The 21085-nt window shown below is 49.4% G+C and overlaps 1 protein-coding gene across 1 annotated transcript in view; it reads left to right on the forward strand.

Moving 5' to 3' along the window:
* Positions 1–21085, forward strand: part of FZR1 (fizzy and cell division cycle 20 related 1) — a 102978-nt gene that overhangs the window by 42554 nt on the left and 39339 nt on the right. Inside the window, exons 3-7 of the mRNA XM_075352454.1 lie at positions 716–841; positions 1171–1234; positions 1439–1566; positions 2744–2826; positions 3758–3941. Coding sequence (XP_075208569.1) covers positions 716–841; positions 1171–1234; positions 1439–1566; positions 2744–2826; positions 3758–3941 — 585 coding nt within the window. The remainder of the gene's footprint in view (positions 1–715; positions 842–1170; positions 1235–1438; positions 1567–2743; positions 2827–3757; positions 3942–21085) is intronic.

Here is a 21085-nt window from a genome sequence, read left to right on the forward strand (position 1 = left end):
CACTGTTTGTAATGACTCTATATATGTGTTTCCCTTTTTGTATTGAATTATTGAAATTAGCTTTTTGATGATGATCTAATTTGAGATGCACTTGTATATGCATGTACAGAACACACATACTGTAGATGAGCATTGCTAAGTAAAATGACTAATATCTTGTGTGACCTAAAAAATGTCTTGTTCTGCTCCTTCTTCTTTGATTGCATCTTCATCACAAGATTTTCTATTGCACTTTTATTGACCATATCATGCCTAATAATGTTCTTGCCAACCGAAATTCTCAGATTTAATTTAGAAATTCCACCACAGGTCGTTAGGAAATATTAATAATTGTCTTCTAATGCTCCTTTTCACTACTGAACATGGTGGTTATTCTAAACCCACCGTCCTAATAGCACATATGGAGTTAAGGGAATCTGTCAGCAGGTTTTTGCTATGTAAGCTGAAGGCAGCATGCTGCAAGGGTTAAAGCACAAAATTCATTGATGCCTATCTTGCAAAGGTCCATCTGTTGTTTATTTGCTATGTTTAAGCACACGCAGCAGTCCGGCACGCCCCCTTGCGCCACTCTGACTCTAAGTTGCTGAATTCAAACAGCTTTATCCCCTGCTGCAGAGGCAACGTTACCTCTGCTAGCAGCCTGGCAGAGAGCACAGTTGGGAAACGGTCATTATTTTTTTCTAACCTTAAGCTCTTTTCATTCTTCCTGATGCAGGTAACCGAAATGAGAAGGACATTGACCCCATCCAATTCTCCTATGTCTTCTCCCAGTAAGCATGGAGATAGGTTTATTCCATCAAGAGCCGGAGCAAACTGGAGTATTAACTTTCACCGAATAAACGTGAGTGACCTATTAATGCCAGTGCCTGCAGTATGTATAATGATGTTGGGCCTTGTTCAGACCTGAATGTACAATTTGCAGTCCTGGATTTTACATTCAGTGCAGTGATCTTCGCTTTTGGAGAACTTTAGAAAAAATATGGCCGAAATCAGCGTTTACCATTTTAGTAGATTCCGAAAGCGGTTATGGTTGCCAAACACACACCTACATTTATGACATAATTTTGGAGTCCATAGTTTTTTCTAAATATTCATTGCTATAAAAAAAGTCACTAAGATCTATATGTACGTATAATCCTTAAAGCTAGGTATTTCCTATTCTTTTTATAGGAAAACGAAAAATCTCCCAGTCAAAACAGAAAAGCCAAAGATGCCACTTCTGATAGCGGGAAAGGTGAGACATGACAAATGTTCTTTATACTCTTGAGGGTATTCTCTGGAAAATATTGATATGTCTAAATTAACAGCAATTGAAAATGGACAATCCCTTTAATTACACTGTTTATGGATATGGGTTACAAAAAGTATATTTGTATAAAGTTTTATACATCTCGTGATGATTTTAGATTGATCACTTGTCCTTGCACTATCTTTATAGATGGATTGGCGTACTCTGCTTTGTTGAAGAACGAATTGTTGGGGGCCGGAATTGAAAAGGTTCAGGACCCTCAAACTGAAGACCGCCGCCTTCAACCATCCACACCTGAAAAAAAGAGTCTTTTCACGGTATCTCACCTCCATCCTCAATGTTTCCTATAATATTGCTTAAAGGGAACCTGTCGCCTATAAGCTGCGGCCTCCACCACTGGGCTCTTATATACAGCATTCTAACATGTTGTATATAAGAGCCCAGGCCGCTGTGTAGAATGTAAAAAACACTTCATAACACTCGCCTAAAAGGGTCGGTGCGGTGGATGTGGGTCAGATGGGCGTCTCCGTTCTCCGGTGTCAGCACCTCCTATTTCGGATATCTTTGTCCTCCATCTTCTGAAGCCGCGGTGCAAGAAGCGTCCGACGACATACACACTCGCCGGTATTTAGGTCCGGAGCAAGGGAGATCAAAGTATTGTAGTACGCCTGCGCGGGACCGGCGAGTGTGTGTGCCGTAGACACGTCATGCACCCAGGCTTCAGAAGGAGGATGAAGATGGCCGAAAGAGGAGGCGCCGGCACCGCAGGACAAAGACGCCCATTTGAGCCACATCCACCGTAGTGACCGGTTTAGGTGAGTACTATAAAGTGATTTTTACATTCTACACAGTGGCCTGGGATCTTATATGCGGCATGTTACAATTCTGTATATAAGAGCCCACTGGTTGTGGCCGCAGCTTATAGGGAAAAAAATTGCTGACTGGTTCCCTTTAAGGCATTCAGTGGTATCCTCTTATATGAACTAAGGTAGACATAGTGAAAAAAGGGCTTAGGGGGAGAGATATACGGTTAGTGGAGATAACTATGGAATTTTGATATCAATTACCGTATCTTTTAAGACACATCGGATTATAAGATTCACCCCAAATTTAGAGGAAGAAAATAGGAAAAAAACTATTTTAACCTTAAAAATGAGGGTCCGTTTTATAATCCTTGAGTCCATTCTATAATTCGGATATAGCTCTCTGAGAACTAAATCTGCGCATGTGCTGCCTCTGCCGCCATTTTCTTGAAGCCCATCGTATTCACTGCCCGGAGATAAATGGCGCCCGCATCACACCTTCGATATCCCCTCTCCGCTCCAGCGTCAGGTTTACAGCTTTGTCCCACTTATGCCGCCGTTTTATAGTCCAAACATATGGTTTATTTAACTATAATTGCCAACTCAGGGGGGAAAACTAAAAGGACAATGTAGCTATTAGGAGGTCTTGCATAAAGTTCTATTTTTTAATTTATTTATTTTTTCTTTTCAGTATTCCTTGAGCTCAAAGCGATCAAGCCCTGATGATGGAAATGAAGTATCTCCATATTCCTTATCACCAGTGAGTAACAAAAGGTAAGGCTATTAGTTGCCATTTTAAAACTTTAAAGCATCACCACCACTTCTTTTTTTTATAATTTCCCCCCGGAGTGGTGCTTTAAATCCAAGTTCCCTGACCCCTGTAGTATGCTCAGCTGCTGCTATCTTCATCAGTTTCCTGTAATTTGTGACCTGCCGGCAGCTCCAGTATTTCATGGTGCGAGTCGTAGGTCACAACTCAGTGAAACTCTATGAGCGCCTCATTCTGGCCTCGTTCTGGCTCTCATAGAGTTGCATTGAGTGCTTGTGATGTAACTTCTGGACAGTCAGAAATTACGGCTACAAGATGGCGCCTTGGGACCAGAGTGGCACCAAAAAGGATGAAAACACCAGAGGGTAAGAATAAGACGGGGCAGGGGACTAAAGGGTACTTTACACGCTGCGATATCGGTACCGATATCGCTAGCGAGCGTACCCGCCCCCGTCGGTTGTGCGACACGGGCAAATCGACGTCACAAGGCAGCCGTCCAAGAGAAGCGGAGGGGCGGAGATGAGCGGCCGGAACATCCCGCCCACCTCCTTCCTTCCGCATTGCCGGTGGAGGCAGGTAATGAGATGTTCGTCGTTCCTGCGGTGTCACACATAGCGATGTGTACTGCCACAGGAACGACTAACAACATCGTACCGGCAGCAGCAACGATATTAAGAAAATGAACGACGTGTCAACGAGCAACGATTTTTCACGTTTTTGCGCTTGTTGATCGTCGCTCATTGGTGTCATGCGCTGCAATGTCGCTAACGGCGCTGGATGTGCGTCACTAATGACGTGACCCCGACGATATATCGGTAGCAATGTCACAGCGTGTAAAACACCCTTAAAGCACCACTCTAACACCGGAAAAAAAAAAGTTATCTTGTTAGGTAAAAACTACATTTCTTTTATTTTTTTTTTCCTTTTACTCCACAGTCAGAAACTTTTGCGCTCTCCCCGAAAACCCACACGGAAGATTTCTAAAATTCCATTTAAGGTACTTGATGCCCCAGAACTGCAAGATGACTTCTACCTTAATCTGGTGGACTGGTCATCCCTGAACGTGTTAAGCGTAGGATTGGGGACCTGTGTATATCTATGGAGCGCATGTACCAGCCAGGTGAGGCAGAGGAGCCGTCTGTGTAATTATATGTGTTGTATAGAAGTATGTGCCTACATCTGCCCTTGGAAGGGTTTTGGGCCACTTGTATGTTTTACATTTGGCATATTGAAGAATCAGTACTTCACCTTCATGCAATTTTTCATCTATATGAAATATTCTGTAAACCATGTATAAAAATCAATGTCTTAAAAAAAAATCCGACCCAAGCAAAGCCTGAGAAGTACACCCTCCAATTGTGACAAATGGCACATATCCTCGAAAATGGTGTGTATGGAGGATTACAAAGAACCAAAAAGCAAATCTGTCGGTACTGTGCCCTGTAGTGTGCCCCTAGAATATTATGCGTGCATTCTGATCCGAGCAGAGTGATGTATAGGTTTGTTGGAAAAGAATTAGTATCATTTGTATTTTACTTCTAGAAATCCCTGGGTTTTGTGTCCACATGAGTCCAGTGGGCGGTCCTGCTCAGTGATTGACAGTTGTCTGTGTGCACAGTCATACAGGAAAGATTGGGTAGGCCACTACCTTTTTTCTTTATTGATGACTTATCCTTTGGTTAGGCCATCGATATCTGATCAGGGGGTGCTACACTTGGCACCGCCACCAATCTTGTTTGGAAGTTTTTGGATGCTGCCAGAACACAAGCTCCGTTATTTATATTGTGGCTGCGGCTTAGTATTCCAGGTCTACCCTATATGTTTCATTTTAAATATTATTATTATTATTATTATTATTATTATTATTTATTATTCTCCTTCCTGTAGAAATTATTTTAATACACCAGAGATGTTTTGCTTTGGGGATGGGGTAGCAATAGCGATTTGGATTGTCAGTGGCTGCCTTTCTTTTGTGCTCTCACATATAAAGTCATGAAAAAATGCTGATCCCAAAAGACTTAACATTTAAGTCTATTTCATTTTTGAGGATTTCCCTTGTAACTGGGTCGGGCATATAACCCCAGTTACAGGGTGAGCTCTACCTCCGGCTTTAACTTCAAAGCTGATATGGGTCTGCTAAGATAATTCTTATACTGTATACAGAGCCAGCTGCACAATCCAATGCAGCTGTTTGCTTTTCAAAGCATTCTAAAACGTCATTGCAAAGTCATGTGTGCACCGCCTCAACGTTTAAAATTAAAGGGCAGTCAGGAAGCGGTTAAAAAGCATTAAGAGCAGCTCAGTGGTTAGCACTGCAGTCTTGTAGCGCTGGAGTCTTGGGTTCAAATCCCACCAAGGACAACTTCTGCAAGGCGTTTGTATGTCCTCCCCATCTTTGCGTGGCTTTCCTCCTCGTTCTCCAGTTTCCTCCCACACTTAGAAAATCATAATGATAGGGAATTAAGATTGTGAGCCCCGATGGGGACAGTGTTTCTGATTTATGTACAGTGCTGTGGAATTAATGGCGCTATATAAGTGAGTAAATATTTTTAATATTCTGCCTCTTACAGGGAACCTGTCCCCCCTATGCCCCCCAACCCAGCAGCATTTACATGTGTATGCCAAAATTCTCTGCCTAACCAGCCCTGTTTAATGCGATTTACTAAAATCGAGGGCATAAGGGACCTGACAGATTCCCTTTAATGAACAGCTAGGACTGGCATAAAAATTGACAGAAGTTGCAAAATTTTTGAGCAACCATTGATTCCTCCATCGCTTCATTGGGGACACAGGAAACCATGGGTGTATGCTGCTGATACTAGGATTCTGACACTATGCAAAAAAGTTCTCCTCAGTAAGGGCACACCCACCAACCATTCTGTTTCCCAGGCTTACAGACTGGTGTGTGCCTCTATGCTTCCAAGATGACGCCTCTGCTATCGGAAATTACCTCCAAGGAATCTGCGGCTGCTTCTGTTACGCGGACTTGCCATCCTATTCACCAGGAGGATCTTAGTCTTCCTTACCCAGATCACACAAGATTCAAGGATCTTCTCTTCAGCAAGTGGCGAAAGTCTACTAGAGCAAACTTCTCCTTCGGGGGAGATTTGAACAGTCCTTCTCTCTCCTCTTATCCTTGTGTTTTGAGCGATTTTTCACTTCTCCCAAGCGATTTCCTTAGTATAATAGATCCCTCCCCAGCCACTTAATCTTCCCCTGGGGGCACTGTTCTTCTGTATTTATTCGCAAGACTCCTTCCTTAAATGTTAGAAGTTTGTGATGATGACCTCCAGTCTCCTCAGTTGGAGACCTTTATTCCAGTCTACACTATTGAGGGTTGCTGATAAGATCAGTGAGACATCCCTCCCTTCTTCATCTGGAACTCAGAGCCATTTCATTGCCTATCCTTTTTTGGTAGGATCTTCTGTCAAGCCGCGCTCCACATCTAATCAGCATTGCCACGACACTCATTAGTCGCTAAGGTGGAATGCTATCTGGTTTGGTCACAGCTGAGTCTTCTGATCATTGTCTGAACAGGATGTGCCAGTCTTGCAGCAATTCACATTCCCGAAGCACGATCCAGCCTGACAACTTCTTTACCTCCGAAGGAACTTTGACAGGAGACTTAGTCACCTGTTCAGACTGTTCTCTTTCATATTCGTTACGATGCAGCACCCTTAACATCTGTATGATGGCTTCCAGTACTATACGATCCCTCAGTTTGTGTCCAGGTTCTGCGGCACGCTGCAGTTGTGTCCAATGCCGTGCTGGTTTCCTGAGTTGTCCATTTGCCACTTCCCTCCATCATTCTCTGGTTCCAGAAAGATCAGTGGATTTGGGTCTCCAAAGGAAGTCTACCACCCCATGGAGGTTGTCTACCTTCTTGCAGACAACTCATGGAAACTACCATATCTATTGCACTGTCCCCCCCCCCTTTTTTTTTTTTCTCCAGAACTACCGGTTTCTCCGATAAGCTCATTGTTCATTATCAAAGAAGGGAAACACTCCTCCTTTTGTACCTATCCTTGGTCATGTCGTTCCCTCCCTACCATTGTGTCGTTGAACGTTGAGTCAGTTCTCTTTAAGTCTATTCTCTGCCTTTTAAGCCTTTCAAAGGAACCTATATGGAGTGAAAGCTGCACACCAAATTCAGAGAAATATGCACAAGCATACCTGCTTTATAATACAGAAGGCATGAAAAATACAATTAGCCATATGAAAAATTGAAAATGTGACATTGCATGACTGCTGAGGATTATTTGAAAAAGAGATATTTAGCTAATGTATTGAAGTCAAATAATCCTCAGCAGTTATGCAATGTTACATTTTCATTTTTTTCAGTTTTTCATTCCTTATGTATTATAAAGCAGGTATGCTTGTCCATATTTCTCTGAATTTGGTGTGCAGCTTTCACTTCATATAGAGTGTGTATTTTTTGGCTAGAACACTGTTCACACTTACAATGGTGTTCCAGCAGACTTTTTCAAAGGCACCTAGCACACCATTCACAAATCAGATTTTCCCGTGAGGTGGGCCCACTTAGTTAATCTATATCAGCCTCCAGTTATCCTCTGGGACCTTGACTGGGGTTTACCGCTTTATAGCCTCCTCCTTTGGAATGCATCCTGTTATTTTTTTGCCTTGTTCTCAAAAAGGTTTTTCTGGCAACGATCCCTTCCAGTGGTGTAACTAGAGCCCCGATGCAAAGTTCAGACCTGGGCCACCCTCCACGTCCACCGACACTTGGGGTACGGGATTATAACGCTGACACTTGACTCTTACCCTCAGCACCCAAGTTTCCAATGATCTGAAGTCACTCTATCAGCACCCAGATTTCCTATGTTCTGATATCCATCTTGTCCTCGGCACCAACTTCCCCATGCTCTGCTATACATCTTTCCCTCAGTGCCCAGCTTTCCCATATCAGAGCATGGAAAAGCTAGGTGCTGAGAGAAGATGTATAGCAGAGCATGGGAAAGCTAGGTGCTGAGAGAAGATGTATAGCAGAGCATGGGAAAGCTGGGTGCTGAGAAAAGATGTATAGCAGAGCATGGGAAAGCTGGGTGCTGAGAGAAGATGTATAGCAGAGCATGGGAAAGCTGGGTGCTGAGAGAAAGCGCCTTTTTCCCTCAGCACAAAACCTTCTCATCCCATGCTTGTACCTTTTGTCCCCCCCTCGTATATAGTTCTCCAAATACTATAATGGCCCCCACATAGCCTTCCATATAGTATAAAGGGTCCCACATAACCCTTCATATATTAGAATGCACCCACATATTCCTCCATGTATTATGCATTTCCATAGTCCTCCATGTATAAAATAGCCCTCCAATTATTATAATGCAACTCCCATAGTCCTCCATGTATCATAATTCACCCTATAGTTCTCCATATTTAATAATGCACCCCATAGTATTCCATATATTCATATATTATACTGCACCACGTAGTCCTCCATGTTTTATAATGCACCCCCATAGTCCATGTATAAGGTAGCCTCCATAGTCCTCCATATATTATAATGCAGCTCCATAAACTTACATATTGTATTATGCAGGCCCATACACCATGTATAATGCGCACCCCTATAGTCCATGTATAAGGTGTCCTTCATGTTTTATGCAGCACCCCCAGGCCTCCATGTATAATGCAGCCCCCCCAGGCCTCTGGCCACCGTGTACTCACTGACTTAAAAAAGAAAAAAAGTACTCCCCTCTCCTCGTTCCACCGTTGATCTGTCATTACCTCTCTCCTCGTTCTACCGTTGCTCTGTCCTCACCTCTCTCCTCCGTTCCCCCGCAGCTCCAGTCAGCGTCCTCCCATCCTGCACTCTGCATGCCTCAGCACAGCAGTCACACAGGAGTGACGTCACCACGCAGGCACAGGGGGAGAATGATGGTGCATGCGCCGCTCAAATCTTTATCATTGCCATGTGCGATGACTGGGCAGGGAAGCCCTGTGTCAGTGGTGGCGGCACTGGGTCATATAGCGGCCACGTGGTCTGCGACAGAACAGCGCAGCTCCTCTTTCACCGAAAGGAGTTGGCTGCTAATCTGCAGGGTGTCCGCCGGGCCCCTAACCTGCCAGGGCCGGTCGCAATGGTGACTTCTGCGACCGCGGTTGTTACTCCCCTGATCCCTTCATGGTCATGGCTCTTAAAAACATCCCTATCTTGTCGTTCGTTTTTCCTGACAATCACCTAAATAGGGTGATCCTGCGTCCGGTTTGCCATAAGATAGCATTCTCTCGCTCTGTTCCTCTCCTTCTCATCCTATGACTAAAATATTTTGCACCTGGACAGAGTGCGTCTGAGCGCCTCTATCTGTCTAGAACAACCGAATTAAATGCTCAAATTCCTTGTTTGTGTCCTTGAGCGTTTTTATAATGGTCTTCCGGTTTAGATTCATGTTACCATTCTGGATGCCTGTTAGACAAGGGACAAGGCGTCCTCACTGTCGTTCCAGCTCTCATCACCTGTGTTAAGGACTTCCTACACCATTCATCTTTAGGTCTATTCGGCAGCTCTCTAGGCTGCTTCCTTGTTATCTGCACTTACCTTTTTCCAGGTTCTACTGAGTACACATCTTTCTTATCCTTCCCTGAGTGGTTCAGACCCAGGCAGAAAGGTTTTAGGTTCTCGGAGCATTCATTGGGGGCTACAGCACCCAACATTCTTAGATATCGTGTTGGGCCAGGTTTTTTTTGTTATTCACGTTGCTTCTCCTACTGCTTTCACACTAACTGACTAGCTCGGCCCCAGTTGGTGGGTGTAATCTACTGATGAGGAGCTGTTTTTTCATAGGGTCAGCAAACACCTATGGTTTTCTGTGCCCCCCCCCAATGTAGACTCTGAAAGATTTTACAGTTAGTACCTAAAATCCTCTCTTTGGGCCATGACGTCTACATCCTTGGCATAGAAATTAATATGTTCCTCTGCTGTTCTGCTTTGAAAATTGTAAGCAGTTTTACAACTGGGTGTTATTGCTCCTTTTATCAAAGAGGTGTGTTTTTACACTGCCTGACGCTACATTGAAAATATTTTCAGGACCCTCCAACACGCACCTGAATTGAGTACCTACAGAAAAACTGTGTTCTGGAGACCAGAATTGAATAAAAATATATTTTCTTTTTCGCTCCTAATTGGGAGACCCAGACAGTGGGTGTATAGCTACTGCCTCTGGAGGCCGCACAAAGAACTACACTTAAAAGTGTAAGGCCCCTCCCCTTCTGGCTATACACCCTCCCGTAGGAGTACTTCCTCAGTTTTAGCTTTGTGCGCAAGGAGGTCAGACACGCACGCATAGCTCCATTGTTTTTAGTCAGCAGCAGCTGCTGACTATGTCGGATGGAAGAAAAGAGGGTCTATACAGACTCCCAGCATGCTCCCTTCTCACCCCACTTATGTCGGAGGTGTTTGTAAGGTTGAGGTACCCATTGCGGGTACGGCGGCAGGAGCCCACATGCTGATTCCTTCCCCATCCCTTTTTACAGGGCTCTGGGTGAAGTGGGATTTACCGGTCTCCAGGCACTGAGACCGTGCTCCATCTACAGCCCCTGGAGAAGATGCTGGATGGAGCGGAGTACATCAGGGACATGGCCCTGCTTCCTTAAGGTACTCTGTGTCCCCGTGCATTTGGCGCTCACACCGCAGCATGCTGGGTGTTGTAGTGCGCCGGGGGACATCAGCGCTGCGGCGCCTGTGCCATGGCCTCATTCAGCTTAGCTGAAGCAGGCACACTTATGGGAATCGGCCGCGCCGGCCGCTGGGACTGCGGCACGGCTGGCACTTGTAGTGCGCCGGGGACTTCAGCGCGGCCTGCGCTTTTACGGCGGCCGCGCTGATCACTACAGTCCCCGGCTTTTGCGGCCTGCTTCCGTTCGTTCCCGCCCCCAGACCTGCCAGTCAGGAGAGGGGCGGGACGCTGCCCACGTCTAGGACTCGGTCGCGCCGGCCGCTGGAACAGCGGCGCGGCTGGCACTTGTAGTGCGCCGGGGACTTCAGCGCGGCCCGCGCTTTTACGGCGGCCGCGCTGATAACTCGAGTCCCCGGCTTTTGCGGCCTGCTTTCGTTCGTTCCCGCCCCCAGACCTGCCAGTCAGGAGAGGGGCGGGACGCTGGCCAGTGCATCAGCGCTGAGGGCTGGAGTCGTTTTTACATACTCCAGCCCTCACAGTCAGCACAGAGGGGACACTGTTCCCGCACTTTTGTTTGGGAACTCCCACGGACCGCCCCTCTCCACATTAGCCGGCAGCCATTCTTGCTGACACGCTGAGCTGCAGAGGGGAGCCGGGGAGACCCAGACAAGGCATTCTGCAGCCTCTTACCCGCTGTTCAGCGGGCGGTAAGCAGCCCTCAGGGCTCACCCCCTCTTGTGCTCGTAGTATTCTTAGTATTTTGTTGCTACAAATACTTGGTATTACATAGCGCTGGTCGCCCTTTGGCTATAGACTCTCTCACATGCAGAGAGCCAGCAGCATGTCGCCCGTAAAACGCAAGGGTGCCAAGGCACAGACATTGTATGCTTCCTGCACCGCATGTGGGACTTTTCTACCGGCAGGCTCCACGGACCCCCATTGTGTGCAGTGCTCGGCCCCTGCGGCGCTTGCACAGTCGGGACCTCTGCTGGACGTGTCCCAGGGTGTACCACCTGTGAATGCTGTCCAGGTGACAGGAACTGAGTTTGCAGCTTTTGCTGACAGAATGTCTCTCACTATGTCACAAATTCTTGACACATTGCGAGCTAGGCCTGTACTTCAGACCACGGACACTGTGCATGTATTGCCCCCTGGTCCCCCTCAGCTCCTAGCTCCGGGACGGGCATCTACACCTCAGGGTGAAGACTCTGACTCGGACGATGGCCCCGGGCAGCCTAAGCGGGCTCGTTATGACGGGCCTTCACATTCATCTCAATGGTCTGGATCCCAGCGGGATGAATCTATGGGTGATGAGGCGGACGTAACTGATCAGGATTCTGATCCTGGGACCGCTCTCAATCTAGATACACCAGATGGTGACGCCATAGTTAATGATCTTATATTTAACATCAATAAGATGTTGAATATTTCCCCACCAGCTCCTCCTGTAGAGGAGTCAGCTTCGCAGCACGAGAGAATCCATTTCAGATACCCTAAGCGTACATTAAGCACTTTTCTGGACCACGCTGACTTCAGAGACGCAATCCAGAAACCCCACGCTTATCCTGAAAGGCGTTTTCCTAAACGACTTAAAGATACACGCTACCCTTTTCCCTCTGAAGTGGTCAAGGGTTGGACCCAGTGTCCAAAAGTGGATCCTCCAATTTCCAGGCTTGCAGCTAGATCCTTGGTTGCTGTTGAAGATGGAGCGGCACTTAAAGATGCCACTGACAGGCAGATGGAGCTCTGGCTGAAATCCATCTATGAAGCGATTGGAGCGTCATTAGCGCCTTCTTTTGCGGCCGTATGGGCACTCCAAGCTATCACGGCCGGGCTTGCGCGAGTCGACTCAGTCACACGTGCATTTGCCCCGCAGGTAGCGCCATTGACCTCGCAAATGGCGGCATTCGCGTCGTACGCGATTAATGCTGTTCTGGACGCTACAAGCCGCACGGCAGTGGCGTCAGCCAACTCAGTTGTTTTGCGTAGGGCTCTGTGGTTGAGACATTGGAAAGCAGATTCTCATTCCAAGAAGTGCTTAACCAATTTGCCTTTTTCTCGTGACCGATTGTTTGGAGAGCGTTTGGATGAAATCATCAAACACTCCAAGGGTAAGGACTCTTCCTTGCCACAACACAGACAAAACAAGCCCCAACAGAGGAGGGGTCAGTCTGGTTATCGGTCCTTTCGAGGACAGGGCAGGTCCCAATTCGCCTCGTCAAAAAAGACTCAAAAGGACCAGAGACGTTCAAATTCTTGGAGGTCTCAGTCACGCCCAAAAAGACCAGCCGGAGGAACCGTTGCCAAAACGACGTCCTCCTGACTTGCGGTCTCCGATGTCCACACCCGCGGTCGGTGGGAGGCTGTCCCACTTTGGCGACATTTGGCTAGCAAGCGTCAAGGACCGTTGGGTGAGAGATATTCTATCTCACGGGTACAGGATAGAGTTCAGTTCTCGTCCGCCAACTCGTTTCTTCCGAACTTCTCCACCACCAGACCGAGCCGATGCTCTGTTGCAGGCGGTGGCCGCTCTAAAGGCGGAAGGAGTGGTGACCTCCGTCCCTCTTCAGGAACAGGGTCACGGTTTTTACTCCAATCTGTTTGTGGTCCCAAAAAAGGACGGATCGTATCGTCCCGTCCTGGATCTGAAGTTGCTCAACAGACACGTAAAAGTCAGGAGGTTCCGGATGGAATCCCTACGCTCCGTCATAGCCTCAATGTCTCAGGGAGATTTTCTAGCATCAATAGACATCAAAGATGCGTATCTCCACGTGCCGATTGCACCAGAGCATCAGCGTTTCCTACGTTTCGTCATACACGACGAGCACCTACAGTTCGTAGCGTTACCCTTCGGTCTGGCAACAGCCCCCCGGGTCTTCACCAAAGTCATGGCAGCAGTAGTAGCTGTTCTGCACTCGCAGGGTCACTCGGTCATCCCGTATCTAGACGACCTGCTTATAAAGGCATCCTCTCAAGAAGCATGCCAACACAGTCTGAAGGTGGCGCTAGACACCCTCCAGACTTTCGGGTGGATTATCAACTTTCCAAAGTCTCATCTAACCCCGACCCAATCTCTGACTTATCTTGGCATGGAGTTTCATACTCTATCAGCGATAGTGAGGCTTCCACTGGACAAGCAGTGCTCGCTACGGACTGGAGTGCAATCTCTCCTTCAGAGCCAGTCGCACTCACTGAGGCGCCTCATGCATTTCCTAGGAAAGATGGTAGCAGCAATGGAGGCAGTCCCGTTCGCGCAGTTTCATCTGCGCCCTCTCCAATGGGACATTCTGCGCCAATGGGATGGGAAATCGACGTCCCTCGACAGGACTGTCTCCCTCTCTCAGACTGCCAAGGACTCTCTACGTTGGTGGCTTCTCCCCAACTCATTGTCACAGGGAAAGTCGTTCCTTCCCCCGTCCTGGGCAGTGGTCACGACAGATGCGAGCCTATCTGGGTGGGGAGCGGTGTTTCTCCACCACAGGGCTCAGGGGACGTGGACTCAGGAAGAGTCCACCTTGCAGATCAATGTTCTGGAAATCAGAGCAATCTATCTTGCCCTGCGAGCCTTCCAACAATGGCTGGAAGGCAAGCAGATTCGGATTCAGTCGGACAATTCCACGGCGGTGGCGTACATCAACCACCAAGGGGGAACACGCAGTCGCCAAGCTTTTCAAGAAGTCCAGCGGATTTTGACGTGGGTGGAAAGCAGAGCGTCCACCATATCTGCAGTTCACATCCCAGGCGTGGAAAACTGGGAAGCGGACTTTCTCAGTCGCCAGGGCATGGACGCAGGAGAATGGTCCCTTCACCCGGACGTGTTTCAACAGATCTGTTACCGCTGGGGGTCGCCGGACGTCGATCTGATGGCGTCACGGCACAACAACAAGGTCCCAGTTTTCATGGCACGGTCTCACGATCACCGAGCGCTGGCGGCAGACGCCTTGGTTCAGGATTGGTCGCAGTTCCGACTCCCCTATGTGTTCCCACCTCTAGCATTGTTACCCAGAGTTCTCCGGAAAATCAAGTCCGACTGCCAGCGAGCCATACTCGTCGCTCCAAATTGGCCAAGAAGGTCGTGGTACCCGGATCTGTGGCATCTCACGGTAGGCCAACCGTGGGCACTACCAGACCGTCCAGATCTGCTGTCTCAAGGGCCGTTTTTCCATCTGAATTCTGCGGCCCTGAACCTGACTGTGTGGCCATTGAGTCCTGGATCCTAGCGGCCTCAGGTTTGTCTCAGGGAGTTGTTGCCACAATGAGACAGGCTAGAAAACCATCCTCAGCTAAGATCTATCACAGGACGTGGAAGATATTCTTAGCGTGGTGCTTGGCTCAAGGGTTTTCTCCCTGGCCATTTGCATTGCCAATTTTTCTTTCCTTCCTGCAGTCTGGGTTGGAAAAAGGTTTGTCCCTTAGCTCGCTTAAGGGTCAAGTCTCCGCGTTATCCGTATTCTTTCAGAAACGCTTGGCACAGCTTTCTAAAGTACGCACGTTTCTCCAAGGAGTTTGTCATATCGTTCCTCCTTACAGACGGCCATTGGAACCCTGGGATCTGAACAAGGTTCTCCTTGCTCTTCAAAAGCCGCCTTTCGAGCCCTTGAAAGAGGTTCCCCTCTCTCGGCTTTCACAAAAGGTAGTTTTTCTTGTAGCGGTCACATCTCTTCGAAGAGTGTCCGAGCTGGCGGCGTTATCTTGCAAATCTCCCTTCCTGGTGTTTCACCAAGACAAGGTAGTACTGCGTCCAATTCCAGAGTTTTCTCCCAAGGTGGTTTCTTCCTTTCATCTCAATCAGGATATCATTTTGCCATCTTTGTGTCCGCATCCAGTTCACCAATTTGAAAAGGGTTTACATCTGTTGGACCTGGTGAGAGCACTCAGGATTTACATTTCTCGCACGGCGCCTCTACGCCGTTCGGATGCGCTCTTTGTCCTAGTCGCTGGTCAGCATAAGGGATCGCAAGCTTCCAAATCCACCCTGGCGCGGTGGATCAAGGAACCAATTCTTCACGCATACCGTTCTGCTGGGCTTCAGATTCCATCTGGACTGAAGGCCCATTCTACCAGAGCCGTTGGTGCGTCCTGGGCGTTGAGGCATCAGGCTACGGCTCAGCAAGTGTGCCAGGCGGCTACTTGGTCGAGTCTGCACACATTTACCAAACACTATCAAGTGCATACCTACGCTTCGGCAGACGCCAGCCTAGGTAGACGGGTCCTTCAGGCGGCGGTGGCCCACCTGTAGGAAGAGGCTGTATGACAGCCCGTTCATGTGGTATCTTTTTACCCACCCAGGGACTGCTTTTGGACGTCCCACTGTCTGGGTCTCCCAATTAGGAGCGAAAAAGAAGAAGGGAATTTTGTTTACTTACCGTAAATTCCTTTTCTTCTAGCTCCAATTGGGAGACCCAGCACCCGCCCTATCTGTTTTTAGGGTTTCGTTTTTTCGGGTGCACATGTTGTTCACGTTGTTTCTTAAGTTCTCCGATCTAGTTATCGGATTGAATTTGGTTTTGAAACTGTTATTGGCTTTCCTCCTTCTTGCTTTGGTACTAAAACTGAGGAAGTACTCCTACGGGAGGGTGTATAGCCAGAAGGGGAGGGGCCTTACACTTTTAAGTGTAGTTCTTTGTGCGGCCTCCAGAGGCAGTAGCTATACACCCACTGTCTGGGTCTCCCAATTGGAGCTAGAAGAAAAGGAATTTACGGTAAGTAAACAAAATTCCCTTCTTCTTTGTCGCTCCATTGGGAGACCCAGACAATTGGGTGTATAGCTATGCCTCCGGAGGCCACACAAAGTATTACACTAAAAGTGTAAAGCCCCTCCCCTTCTGCCTATACACCCCCCCGTGCTCACGGGCTCCTCAGTTTTTATGCTTTGTGCGAAGGAGGCTGACATCCACGCATAGCTCCACATCTTAGTCAGCAGCAGCTGCTGACTAGGTCGGATGGAAGAAAAGAGGGCCCATAACAGGGCCCCCAGCATGCTCCCTTCTCACCCCACTTTGTCGGCGGTGTTGTTAAGGTTGAGGTACCCATTGCGGGTACACAGGCAGGAGCCACATGCTGTTTTCCTTCCCCATCCCTTAATGGGCTCTGGGTGAAGTGGGATCCGGATCGGTCTCCAGGCACTGGGACCGTGCTCCCTCCGCAGCCCCTGGGAATCTGCTGGATAGGAGCCGGGTATCGTCAGGGACAAGGCCCTGCTACTGTGAGGTACTCTGTGTCCCCGTGGGGACAGCGCATGGAGCGCTGGTGCCACACACATTGCAGCACTGCTGGGTGTGTTAGTGCGCCGGGGACTATCGCGCATGGAGCGCTTGTGCCATACACTTTCCAGCACTGCTGGGTGTGTTAGTGCGCCGGGCATGGAGCGCTTGTGCCAGACACTTTCCAGCACTGCTGGGTGTGTTAGTGCGCCGGACATGGAGCGCTTGTGCCAGACACTTTCCAGCACTGCTGGAGGTGTTAGTGCGCCGGGGGACTACCGCGCGGCCGCGCTTATTGCCGGCCGCGCTTATAACTTTAGTCCCCGGCTTCTGCGGCCTAGTGTCGTTTATTCCCGCCCACAGGCCTGCCAGTCAGGGGAAGGGCGGGACGCTGCACAGATCGTCAGCGCCGAGGGCTGGAGCATACATTTGTATCCTCCTCCCTCCTCACTCAGTACACTGGGGCACTAGATTCCCGCACTTTTCTTGGGCACGCCCACGGTCCCCTCCTCCCCACAGAACGCCGGCAGCCATTCCTGTCAGCGATTCAGACGCTGGAGAGGAGAGACAACACAGGGAGACCCAGGCAGGGAATCTGGTGATCACACAACCGCTCTCAGCGGTCGGTAAGCAGCACCTGTGGTGCTGGCCCCACTGAGTACCGAAGTGTGTATATATATATATATATATATATATATATATATATATATATATATATATATATATATATATATAGGCTTATAGGCTATACATTTGCACTGTACGGTCGCTCTGTTGATTTTTGGCTATATACCCTCCTGGTTGTTCTCAGAGGAGACAACATGTCATCCGCAAAAAGCAAGGGTGCCAAAGCACAGGCGTACTTTGCAACCTGTACCTATTGTACAGCTGTACTACCGGCAGGTTCCACTGACCCTCATTGTGTGCAATGCTCGGCCCCTGTGGAACTTACTCAGCCGGAGCCTCTGCTACAGGTGGCCCAGGTGGAACCACCTGCTACCACTGTCCAGGTGACAGGGACGGAGTTTGCAGCCTTTGCTGACAAACTGTCTGAGAGTATGGATAAATGGTCTGCTAAAATACTGGAAGCATTGCAGTCCAGACCGGTGATTCAGGCCCCGGGCACTGTCCAATCCTTGACCCCTGGTCCCCCTCATTTGGAACAGCAAAATGCCCCTGGGGTAACCCATAGGTCACAGGGTGAGGTCTCTGACACGGACCGCAGTCCCAGGCCGCCCAAGCGGGGTCGCTGGGAAATTCCCTCCACTTCATCACACTGTTCAGGGTCCCAGCAGGGGGACTCTCTGGAGGATGAAGCGGAGGTATCAGATCAGGATTCTGATCCTGAAGCCGCTCTCAACCTAGATACACCTTAAGGTGACGCAGTAGTGAATGACCTTATAGCAACCATCAATCAGGTGTTGGATATTTCGACCGCTTGTTTGGTGAGCGATTGGATGAAATCATTAAACAATCCAAGGGAAAGGATTCATCCTTACCCCAGTCCAAACCAAACAGACCTCAACCACGGAAGGTACAATCGAGGTTTCGGTCCTTTCGGACCGCGGGCAGGTCTCAATTTTCCTCGTCCAAAAGGCCTCAGAAAGGTCAGAGGAACTCCGATGCATGGCGGTCTAAGTCACGTCCTAAAAAGACCGCCGGAGGAACCGCTCCCAAAGCGGCCTCCTCATGACTTTCGGCCTCCTCAAACCGCATCCTCGGTCGGTGGCAGGCTCTCCCGCTTTTGCGACACCTGGCTGCCACAAGTAAAAGACCGATGGGTGAGAGACATTCTATCTCACGGTTACAGGATAGAGTTCAGCTCTCGTCCTCCGATACGTTTCTTCAGAACATCTCCGCCCCCCGACAGAGCCGAGGCTCTTATGCAGGCGGTGGGCACCCTGAAGGCGGAAGGAGTGGTGATCCCTGTTCCTCTTCAGCAACGGGGTCACGGTTTTTACTCCAACTTGTTCGTGGTGCCAAAAAAGGACGGATCCTTCCGTCCCGTTCTGGACCTAAAACTGCTCAACAAGCATGTGAAAACCAGGCGGTTCCGGATGGAATCGCTCCGCTCCGTCATCGCCTCAATGTCCCAAGGAGATTTCCTGGCATCAATAGACATCAAAGATGCTTATCTCCACGTACCGATTGCACCAGAGCATCAGCGCTTCCTGCGCTTCGCCATAGGGGACGAACACCTTCAGTTCGTGGCACTGCCTTTTGGCCTGGCGACAGCCCCACGGGTCTTCACCAAGGTCATGGCAACAGTGGTGGCAATCCTACACTCTCAGGGGCACTCGGTGATCCCTTACTTAGACGATGTCCTTGTCAAGGCACCCTCTCAAGGGGCATGCCAACACAGCCTGAACATTGCTCTGGAAACTCTCCAGAGTTTCGGGTGGATCATCAATTTTCCAAAGTCAAATCTGACACCGGCCCAATCACTGACATATCTTGGCATGGAGTTTCATACTCTCTCAGCGATAGTGAAGCTTCCGCTGAACAAACAGCGTTCACTACAGACAGGGGTGCAATCTCTCCTTCATGGTCAGTCACACCCCCTGAGGCGCCTCATGCACTTCCTAGGGAAGATGGTGGCAGCAATGGAGGCAGTTCCTTTTGCGCAGTTTCATCTGCGCCCACTTCAATGGGACATTCTCCGCAAATGGGACAGGAAGTCGACGTCCCTCGACAGGAACGTCTCCCTTTCTCGGGCAGCCAAAGCTTCCCTTCAGTGGTGGCTCATCCCCACTTCTCTGTCGAAGGGGAAATCCTTCCTGCCCCCATCCTGGGCGGTGGTCACGACGGACGCGAGCCTGTCAGGGTGGGGAGCGGTCTTTCTCCACCACAGGGCTCAGGGGACTTGGACTCAGACAGAGTCCTCCCTTCAGATCAATGTTCTAGAGATAAGGGCAGTGTATCTTGTCCTAAAGGCGTTCCAGCCGTGGCTGCAAGGCAAGCAGATCCGAATTCAGTCGGACAACTCCACAGCGGTGGCATACATCAACCACCAAGGCGGGACACGCAGTCGGCAAGCCTTCCAGGAAGTTCGGCGGATTCTGCTGTGGGTGGAAGCCACAGCCTCCACCATATCCGCAGTTCACATCCCGGGCGTAGAAAAATGGGAAGCAGACTTTCTCAGTCGCCAGGGCATGGACGCAGGGGAATGGTCCCTTCACCCGGACGTGTTTCAGGAGATCTGTTGCCGCTGGAGAATGCCGGACGTCGACCTAATGGCGTCCCGGCACAACAACAAGGTCCCGACATTCATGGCACGGTCTCAAGATCACAGAGCTCTGGCGGCAGACGCCTTAGTTCAGGATTGGTCGCAGTTTCAACTCCCTTATGTGTTCCCTCCTCTGGCACTGTTGCCCAGAGTGTTACGCAAGATCAGGGCCGACTGCCGCCGCGCCATCCTCGTCGCTCCAGACTGGCCGAGGAGGTCGTGGTACCCGGATCTGTGGCATCTCACGGTCGGCCAACCGTGGGCACTACCAGACCGACCAGACTTGCTGTCTCAAGGGCCGTTTTTCCATCTGAATTCTGCGGCCCTCAACCTGACGGTGTGGCCATTGAGTCCTGGATCCTAGCGTCTTCAGGATTATCTCAAGAGGTCATTGCCACTATGAGACAGGCTAGGAAACCAACGTCAGCCAAGATCTACCACAGGACGTGGAGGATATTCTTATCTTGGTGCTCTGATCAGGGTTTTTCTCCCTGGCCATTTGCCTTGCCCACTTTTCTGTCCTTCCTTCAATCCGGATTGGAAAAGGGTTTGTCGCTCGGCTCCCTTAAGGGACAAGTCTCTGCGCTCTCTGTCTTTTTTCAGAAGCGCCTAGCCAGACTTCCACAGGTACGCACGTTCCTGCAGGGGGTTTGTCACGTCGTCCCTCCTTACAAGCGTCTAAAGAACCCTGGGATCTGAACAGGGTGCTGATGGTTCTTCAGAAACCACCGTTCGAGCCAATGAGGGATATCTCTCTCTCACGCCTTTCGCAGAAGGTGGTTTTCCTAGTAGCAGTCACTTCACTTCGGAGAGTGTCTGAGCTAGCAGCGCTGTCATGCAAAGCCCCCTTCCTGGTGTGTCACCAGGACAAGGTGGTTCTGCGTCCGGTTCCGGACTTTCTCCCTAAGGTGGTATCCTGATTGAGATGAAAGGGGGATATCTCCTTACCCTCTTTTTGTCCTCATCCAGTTCACCAATGTGAAAAGGATTTGCACTTGTTAGATCTGGTGAGAGCACTCAGATTCTACATTTCTCGTACGGCGCCTCTGCGCCGCTCGGATGCACTCTTTGTCCTTGTCGCTGGCCAGCGTAAAGGGACACAAGCTTCCAAATCAACCCTGGCTCGGTGGATCAAGGAACCAATTCTCGAGGCTTATCGTTCCTCGGGGCTTCCGGTTCCCTCAGGGCTGAAGGCCCATTC

The sequence above is a fragment of the Anomaloglossus baeobatrachus genome, chromosome 1 (genome assembly GCF_048569485.1).
Source record: "Anomaloglossus baeobatrachus isolate aAnoBae1 chromosome 1, aAnoBae1.hap1, whole genome shotgun sequence".
In the NCBI taxonomy this organism is placed as follows: domain Eukaryota; kingdom Metazoa; phylum Chordata; class Amphibia; order Anura; family Aromobatidae; genus Anomaloglossus; species Anomaloglossus baeobatrachus.